The following is a 10,459-nucleotide window of genomic DNA, read 5'->3' as shown; positions in this document are numbered from 1 at the left end:
CTTTCTATAGTCTATTTGGACCGATATAGCCTATTTGATTAAATTGGCAACGAACAAACTTATGGCAAATAATTTTATTTGTTTTTGGATATCTGATGTCGAAACTCTATATACATAGTTATTTATAACTATCGGTCTGCCCCTGCTTCACCCGTGGTACGTTTCTCTCCATAAGAATCATTCCTTTTGTCGGATTGGTCGAGCCGTTTTAGAGTTTTACGCTTAGCAACACGTTTGACGATTAATTTTTATATATATTATATAGATGTAGATATGAAGCACAAAACATACTTAGGGATATATATCTTTCTGTATAGTAAAAAATGTATAAAAAATCGAAAGATGGCTAATATAAAAACAAATTAACTTAAACTTCTTTCGTTAATTCACCTTTGTACGTGTAGCATAGGTAATCTATAGTAATAGATACCGATGGATCTGTCTAAGTTTCTAACGCGCTAATCTCAGGAACTACTGAACCGATTAAAAAAAATTCTTCACCATTTGATATATACGCATGTAATAGGCTAGGATAGGATAGGCCTAGGATAGCTTGGACCGCTAGTATACTATATCTATTATCCTACTATCCTACTAATATTATAAATGCGAAAGTATGTAAGGACGTGTGTGTGTATTTGTTACTCTTTCACGTCAAAACTGCTTAACCGATTGCAATGAGATTTGATACGTGGACAGCTGGAATACTGGAAGAATATATAGGCAACTTTTTATCCCGATATTCCTACGGGATACAGACTTACGCGCGTGAAACCGCGGGGCGCAGCTAGTAGATCATGAAGTATATATACGTTATCATTACTTCAATACCTATGTAATAAACCAATAAATTTACTTGTCCACTTTTGCATATAATAATTTGCATAGATTTTAATCATAAAACTCAGACAATTATAATAAAACATTAACGGTAATAACAACCAGATGGCTGTTTTTAAAAATTTTATCTTAGTTTTTGATACAAATAAATTTGATAACAGACATCGTAATTAAAGGATTCGCCGCACAGTTTTTTAAATTACATTATAAAAACTTCGAGTAAACGATTTTCATTGTTTAATTATTTAAATGAGCGTCTTAAGAGTTTTATTACTTTTAATTGTTGGTAATTATATTTTATATCTTGGCATACATTTTTAATTAAATAGTTTTTTATTTATATCCATAGAAAAGCAACAGTGTGTAATAAATGCAATAATATATATTTTCCCCAATGAATTTTTGTTCCTCGGTAAAATTTTAATAAAATTTTATTTTTATAAGAACAATATAACTCCGCTTTTGCTGCGTTTGTATATTTCATTTAATATAAATAAAAATAAATAATGCATATTATAATTACGTTAAAAATAAAACAAACATAACACGTTTCATACACGTTCTCAAGTAATTGTAACAATAGTTTTTAATAATTAATTATTTATTCGACCTAATTTATTAGAACAAATGAGTACATTAATATTTATTTCTTTATTTTTTTAACATTATATGCAGTAAAACTTATATCAACCTAATATATACGTAAATTGGTTGACTTCAGAATTATTTATTGTAAATATTGCTAAATATTCGTTATCTTGAATTAAATGTCCTTGATAGACTAAATTAAGATTTATTTTTTTCTAATTCATTATTTTTCATACTTTATTTGTTTTTACTTATATTTGAAAAAAAAGAATCACTATACTACTAACCTCATATGTCTTATACAAATGGCAAAAACCACATAAGCCATTCAGGAACTGATATAACTGATGTGATTATCCATACTGACCTGTACATAACTATATTTCTTGGTCTATTAAATAATTTTGCATACAATTACGCGTCAAAGCTTCCGTCAAGTAAATCGTTTCCCACAGCGATACGATCGACCATTTCACATGCGTTTTGCGACAAATGGAAATGTGCACTTATTACTGAATAACTATATACCTAATGGCTTCTAGGGTCTAACAGCAGATACGCTACAGTCAGATATTTAAAGGCCGCTGTAGGACTAAAAAATGATTGAAATGAAATGATTATGAACGATAATGACGATTCTTACGAAAACTTTATAAAGGGGAACAGAATTTTAACCTAAAGCTATTCTGCATTGCATGTATTAATGTGTTTTATACTCATAATTATGTCATATAGCATGCGAAACTACAACATTTATCACAAACTATTATAAACTAAACCCTCTCATCTATTCTAAAACAGCTTTGTTCTATTCGCTTTGTCCCTCGCATATGCTAATCAATATTAGTGATCGTAACGATAAAATTCGATAATGACATGCGCAAGAGGTGCTTCAAACAATAACGCGATGAAAGGCAGGTGACACGTGCGCTGGCTTTTTCAGCCCACCCTTGAGCTCGGTGTTTTTGCTGGTATAAGCAAAAACCTGTACGAAATAACGTATGCTCTGGACTTAATTTTCTAAATTTTCAATAATAATAAATTAATATTACACAATATTATTTACTTTATAAGATGACATATTAGGAACTCCTTCTCTTAATTGTTTTTGCAAATACTGATATTTCGTGTAACAAAGCTAATAATTCATATTTAAAAAATCGACAGCATCTGTCTATGCTTATCACAGGTAAAAAAATTCAAACCATAGTATTCTAAAACCGAATGCTATTTTTTTTTTCATATCAGGCACCAAGGCACCTGTGCGTGACAGACTGTCACTTATCTGTCTCGTTGGAAGCCCATCTTCTGCTCGAGTGGCGCTTCCTGCGACAGATGGCGGCACGTGCGCACGCCACAGATGAACAATAAAAAATAAAAATTGTAGAATGTAGATACTTTAAATTTTGCACGGCTAATAAGGCATGAATAAACGGGGACAATTTTGATAAAAGAGGCAGTGTAATATATTTGACATAAAAGAAGAATGGAAAATTAAAATGAACTTTTATATTTATAGTTGATTCGCATAGTTCACACATTATAATATTGTTTATTTTTAGTTTTAACAAACCTCTTTATACATATTTTTTTGTTATAAGGAAACTACACAAGTGTGGGCTCATATATCTCAATTGGCAAAGAGAATAGAAAATACTAGTATACCCTGACTATAAAAACTTTAGAAAAACATCTATAGCCATTCTTTCGAGGCACACCTGCTAAGCTAGACTCTAGGAATCTATAGCACGCATTTATTACTTTTTATCTATAAGTTCACGAAACATGTTCCACCTGTAATTATATTGGTTCGTATCCTGATTCCTGAGTCCAGGCACTATGACTTTTTAGTTCAGGGATTGAAGACATTTTATTTCGAATGAACAGTTGTCACTTATCAGACTTTAAATGTCAGAAAGTAGAGTTCAGTTTAACCGTAACGCACACACCGAATTCGTTCATTTTACATCAAACAAAGGAATTATGTGCATGTTTGTATAAGGTACCTATGACTGAAAGAATCTATAGAATAGACTAGAGTTCGCTAGGTCTCTTTAAACTAGGCTAACCCCTTAAATAATTGGCCTAATTTTTACCGGATTTTCACTTCCATATGGAACTGAATTATATTAATAATTTAGGCTATTATTTTCATGAAAATATAATAATTAAGTTTAGGTGCCTGCGGATATTTCTTCACCAAAAGGGAGGTCACGTGCATTATACTACACATGTCATAATTTTAAGAAATTTGAGATTTTTAAGACGTTCCGACTGATTCTATCAAAAAAATAAATTAGTTGTATAAGTATTTATATACACATACACAGAATATGTATTACTTTTGCACTATAAACGCAAAAGTAATTCTGTCTGTCTATCTATCTGTCTGACCGCCTCCTTGGTACAGTGGTTAACGCGTGAGCGTAGAACCGAGGGGTCCTGGGTTCGATTCCCGGTGGGGACGCACAAAAAAAAAAGTCTCGGTCTGGCAGGACACAGAAACATATACACAACGGATGTACATCATCTGCCTCATACCCCACTAGGGGACACGGGACTTCACTACTATCTATCTGTCTGTCTCTTCTTCACGCTTAAGCCCATAAACTTATTTGGATGCCAGCTAAATATTAAAAATACATTTTAATATAATCAGACTTTCGCACGCCACCCGCACTCACTAGTACGAAAAGGTTGGTAAAACTGTAATATGTATATATTTACATAAATGATGTCATTACCGCATATTACTTGAAAGTAAAAAACTTGTCATACGTTAAGTATTTGTTAATGAATGAAGATAAACCGTTGCCGCCGAACTTTGCTGACATAATTTAATAAAACATCCCAGTAGAAGCGCTCGTGCAACCGACCACTCGAATTCCACTAAATATACATGCGATAGTCGCCTCTTTCCGCCTTTCTTATAAACTACAATCGCGTGAATGTTATATACCATTGTCATGACTGTAAGGTAGTAGGAAGATTTTCGCAGAGTATAATGACAAAGTGGGACGTACACGTAGGCATGTTAATTGGACGCAATGACCACTGCCCGCTAACCATAAAGAGTGCAGCGTGGGCCGAGCGACGTACCGTCTAAAACTACAACCAAAAATTAGACCCCTGGTTTTACTCGACAGTGCGTAACTTCATCTATGATTACAGCAAACGCGCGGGGCGCGGGGGGTCAGTTTACGCTGGTTATACTTGATGAATGTCTCAAAGGCCGTCTCGCTTTGATGTGTTCATTCACAGATTAGTTCGCAGCCGTAATATTAATATTGTATCTTTTAGTTTAACGATTGTTAATTTTTAGGACATCAAGCCTTATTTGTATGGAGGTGTATGACGTTATGAAGTTCAATTATTAATGTTGTTTTGAATGTTCTTTTGATAGTTTTGTACATCTCAATTTTATGTTAGTGCTTCGTGGTGTTTGACCGTGTTGGTTCGAATCCTTAACTGATTGAAATAAGTAATATAACACTGTCAAATTATAGATAGTAGGTATATTTAAAGGTAAACGAAGATCATTTTCGTATGTTTTTATTAAATATTTCATAATATTTCACATAATATAACGAGAAAGTTATTAAGGATTAAGAATAAATGGATTTTTAGGCAAAATTAGCTGATCTGTATAAAAGAACAAAGTTGGTTGTTATGGATGGCATACGTGCGATGAAGTCGCGTGCTCCAGATAGTATTACGTATTATGTATTGATTTCTATTTCTATTAACGCTTAGCCCAAACTACTGGACCGGACAGGCTGAAATTTAGCATGGAGATAGCTGCTGTTATGTAAGCATCCGCCAAGAAAGGATTTTAACAAATTCCTCCCCAAGGGGATAAAATAGGGAATGAATATGTAAATAATGAAAACTTATTTTGATCACGCTGTCAAAGCTACGGACAAGATCTAGTTGCGATATAAATTGATTAGATTTTACTGAATAATGACGCTGTACGAAAAATAAATTGAAAATTCTCTAATTACGTAGTTATCTGCTATGTAGCACGGCGGTACAAGAAAAGCTAAACCCAAGCTATTCATGATACACAGGTATTGTGGCCATCAAAAAATCTATTAGTTAAGTACCCACTGAAGCATTCTTAATACATTACATGTATGTAATATACATAATATAAAAGTCGTCCGTCCTATATTCATAATGAATTGCCTCCTATTTATGCTTTATGATATTAAAACAAAATCCATTCAGTTCTATGCCCTAGGGCTTAACCATCGTCCGTAGTCCGTTTCAAAGAAATGAAGTATTCAGTCAAGTGTAAAAAAACAACAAAACAACAGCGTTACGAAATATTACCTCACCTAACCGGACGTAAAACGCATGCAATAATTCGCAACACACTCACAAATCCGTCCAAAACAATCATTAGAACACGAATTAAAATATTATAAACAAATAATAATATGGGCTGTTTCGCAACAAGTGAAACGCTAAATATCTGTGTATCATGATTCCAATACAAAGCTAGGTGGTTTTCTATCGCGATCGCTACTATTAATGTATTCAAGTAAATTACTCATAATCACACAATTATAGTGCACAACACAAATAATTTTCCTGTTACTGTTTAATGCGAGTATCTACATGAAGCAAGATATTCGATATCTTATGGGATTATCCAACTAATACGCGTTATATTTCGGCCACAAAAGCAAGAAAAATTATGAAACAAAGGTATGCATATCGATATTACTAAATATTGTGTAACTACAATGAACGCACGTACCGCGTGCATTACACGCTAAATGACAAATCAGGCATAACTTTTGCCACACCGAGATAATCAGCTTAGAATTACATTGTTACGCGAATAAAGGACTTTCAAATTTATTTTAACCCTATTTACAACATCCTGTCTAATTCCGACAAAACAGCTATCACCGAAAGCGTTTTTAATCTTTAAAGCGGCGTCTATTTCGGTCGTTTGTCCATCGGGAACTTGTGATAGGTACACGGCTATTCCGGGCCGGGCAGGTTTTCGGGGAATGTCAACAAACCAACAGCCACTCATTCAATGAACTCTAGCTAGCGACGCCGGTGGCGGACCGGTCCATGTACCTATTCATAAAAATATGCTCCCAGACATTGAATGGACTCGTCGTCAGCCGCTTTTTCTAGGTCTTAACGTCGTAAGGAAGGAATCACGTTTTCTGGTCACACTTCTTAGAGATCATTGTTGACTGAAACCAGATTCGATTGATGCGTTCACAGCTTCTATAGGCTGACAACTTACAAAGATCCATTCAATTTCTCTTTTGCTTTATATTTAAGTAGGTAATCACTATTGTTATATAAATTTATGTTGTTATAAAAAACGTTACGCTAAATATAATATTATAAACGTAACGTAACAATGTTAATAAATTGTTCTACATGATTTGATTTCGTTAATTCAATTACTTGTATTAAGAGAAAACGCATTTAGCGTGCAGTTGTAACCGATACATATATTTTTTTAATTTTAATGGGCCATTAATCGATTTCACGGTGTAAGCGTTATCTTGCAATTGATTCATTCTTTAAATTATAAAGCAGTACATATAGTGTGTAGTAACTATTAATTAATGTGCTTTTAGAATTGGTTTTGCATTCTAAATAAATACCTACTTGCATTGTGTACTTTTGATACTCACAGTAACCTAATAATTTTTAAGAATGATCACTTCAATCTTGCAATTATAGATAAAATTGTTATTTCCATTTTACTATACATATAAATCTTTGAATTACTCGTAACACTAAACACTATTCTTAAAATTTGTTGAAAATAATTAAAAAAAGCTTTCATTCATAGGGATTCTTCAATATTCACTTTAAAAAAACACAAAAGCAACATGATGAAAATCAATTAACAAGTGATGTCTTACAGAGATTTTTAAAGCAGGTCAAGTTTGTGAGAACCAATTTGAGTTAAGATATTTTTGGAATCTGTATTTAGTCTGGCAGATCTTTGATAATTCAAAGTATTTAATTGTAATGTTTGAGGCGGTGGGAATAAAAAGCATTAGTAAAGATTTAGTTTCGTATAATTTTCTTTTAACAAATGATCAATAGAAAACTGTATAATTAACAATGTATCATCTTAACAGATATTTCAAAATTATTAGTGATGTAGGTAATATTTTACATATACTTTGGAATGTTTATATAAACAATCTCATATGAATTGATGCAATACAATATGATACACAATATTCAATTTGTTTCGGGGACCTGATCTACTGGTATTAGAAAATTGTCAACATGTGAAAGCCATAAATGGTAGAATGTTCTAGAGTAAAAATAACCAATCAATCAGATCCCACGCCGCTGTCACAGCCCATTAACAAATTTGCTATATTTTTGTGTCATTCCCTCAGTGCAAATTACCATAATATACAGACAATTACATAATAGACTTTACATTTCATTGGCTACAATTAATTATTATTGATTTAAATTCCATAAATCATTACAATTTCACATTACACATAAGAGATTATTGAATTATTCAGATAGTATGAAGCAAAAAAAGGTTGGCAATTTCACATTGAGGTCATGACATTTTATGCACCATCCAATGTTTTACGATTTTTACAATTAATGAGATTCATAATGAGATTACATAGGGCATACAATGATAGCGTGGCCGTGCTTAGCAAGGTTTAATGAATGCAACCATTAACAAGGCAAATTCTGTGCGGCTGATCATTGAATTTTTAACTAAATAAAGCAGTCAATAAATAAATGTTTATAAATATCTAATAAATACCTACAGGGGCTATATTTACAAGAAGCCTTCTCATTAAGGGCAGGTTTCCACCATTAAACGAATATAATACAGCTCTATCCCAGTGGGATATCAGGTATAAATTAAAAAATAAAGTAAAGCTGCAGGCTTAACATGTATTACAAAATAATACTGACACCAGTAAAAATCTCTAACCGTGATGGAATGTGCTACAGCAATAGGAACTGAGCTACTCGCTGCCTCACAAGCATCCCAATTCATCACAATACTCTCTGTATACAACAAGTAATAAATACAAGTAACATTGATTTACAAATATCAAGAGTTAACAGGGCCACAGGACACCCGGCCCATCAAAAATTTGTTCTTTGCAATACACAAAGAACAGCTTTCCTGCTGGGTATAGATAAATTATCTATTGCGAGTATAAGTGCTCATGACTTTACAATAAGGCCCATTTACTAAACATTTGCTACAATACAAAACAATAACATGCAGTGGAACCACAGGACTCCATCATGGTGGTCACTTTGTTGCAGCTACCATGATGGATGTTCATATTGTATTCTTATAAGAAATTAGACATTGCCACATGGACTGAAACACATCCAGCCCAAGCAGGGGGAATATAACCTGTTATACAATCCAACAATACAACATAACAACTTCTATGAGCGAGTAGCATATAGGTACATGGTCGTCGCCGTTCTCACTAGTCCAACACACGTCAACGGAACCGTCTCACAAACACAGCTGGAGGGACTGGAATTTGACAAACTGCAACTCCCGAACGTTACGGTATATACAAAAGAAATTCCTCAGAAATAAATTATATGCTCCGTAAAATAATTATCACATAAATTTTTATCTCCCGTTCGATCCACACTTAACACATAATCTAACTATATGTACACGAAATATGAACAGGTCGCTCGACAGAGTCCTCGGCGGCGGCGCGGCGGCTGGGGCGGATGGGGCGGCTAGGGCGGCGCGGGCGCGCACAGGTGCACGGGCCCGCGCGGCGCCGCCACGGCCACCAGGTGCACCTGGCCGCGCTCCGCCGACGGCGCGGGCGGCGCCTTGCCGCGCCGGTGCAGCCGCACCCACGCGCCGAAGCAGACTAGAATCGCGAGGAACACGGCCACCGTCGCGCCGCCCGCTATCGACGCCGTCTCCATCATGAGCTGCCGGCTCGTCAGCACGTACGAGTCGTCCAAGTCTTTGAACTCGCATCGCGGCCCCACGAAGCCGCTCCGGCACTCACAGTTATAGATAGGACTGTCCGAGATCACCACTGTGAAACACACTCCGCCGTTGAGGCAATAGTACTCCGAGTAGTCCGGCTCGCACTTAAAGATGGGGAAGGTGACGTTGAGGCGCGGCTGCGGCTGCGGCTGCGGCGGCGGACGCTGCGGGCGCGCGGGCCGCGCCGGCCGCTTGCTGATGGAGCTGGAGCAGGCGCCCGCCAGCGCCCAGGCCGCAGACACCACCGCCCACCACACTACCAACGACTGCATTGTCCGCTCGCTCCGGACTCTCGGCGCTCGCGGTACGTGCACGATTTTGACATTGGACGGTGACTTATACGAAATCCGAGAGGCGATGACATGACCGCTTTCGAATTTCGAACTCGAACCCTTCGCTCGTATCCGCGTCGGCGGTCCGCCCAGACATGTTTCCTGTGTCAACTTTTTTTACGTCGACGATCACTCGCTCATGACGGAGGCGCGGTTTCTACGAGCGCCCGAGATATCGCATCGATCCCACCGCGGGCATGTCGAAAGTGAAACACTCGATTGAATTAAACACTGAATTCGTATTTAAAGATTATTCACGGAGCACATACACACAATGTCCCGTTCGAAAGTTTACACACAAAATGGTGCTTAGCGGAACGAAACCGCACTGCGCTCGACGAGTTGTCTATACACGACTGATGGAAGGCGTCTACTGCATCCGCCATCTGCCGACGAGAATGAATGCGGTGAACTCGGACGCTTTACGTTTGTGTGCGTCGCCCATTTGTATACAGATTTGTAAGTGTGTGCACGCACAATGTAAATGTGTGAGTATACTTTTTTCTTTTGTATAGGACAAAGAGATTAAAAAAATCCCATTGGTATAGGCTTATACAGTACGCCTGTACCCACTGTGTTATTTTTGTGCCAATTTGAACTTTAAAGCTTTAAAGCTTTTTTGTGATTTAAGGATTTCTTGTTTAGGTTTTGTAGAGTGCCATTATTTAAACTTTAATTGTACTGA

At 36.1% G+C, this 10,459-nt stretch overlaps 1 protein-coding gene across 1 annotated transcript; it reads right to left on the bottom strand.

Annotated features, from left to right (window-relative positions):
- Positions 1 to 7,475: 7,475 nt before the first annotated feature.
- On the bottom strand, positions 7,476 to 9,891 carry LOC119831614 (pro-epidermal growth factor-like; the record flags this gene model as incomplete). Its single annotated transcript, XM_038355041.1, has 1 exon — positions 7,476 to 9,891. A coding segment is annotated over one exon (714 nt), but the record flags the coding sequence as incomplete, so codon positions are not given.
- Positions 9,892 to 10,459: the final 568 nt, after the last annotated feature.

Source organism: Zerene cesonia, chromosome 14 (assembly GCF_012273895.1).
Source record: "Zerene cesonia ecotype Mississippi chromosome 14, Zerene_cesonia_1.1, whole genome shotgun sequence".
NCBI lineage: Eukaryota > Metazoa > Arthropoda > Insecta > Lepidoptera > Pieridae > Zerene > Zerene cesonia.
Note: the sequence above shows the minus strand (reverse complement) of the source record. Positions and strands in the feature narration are given on the sequence as shown.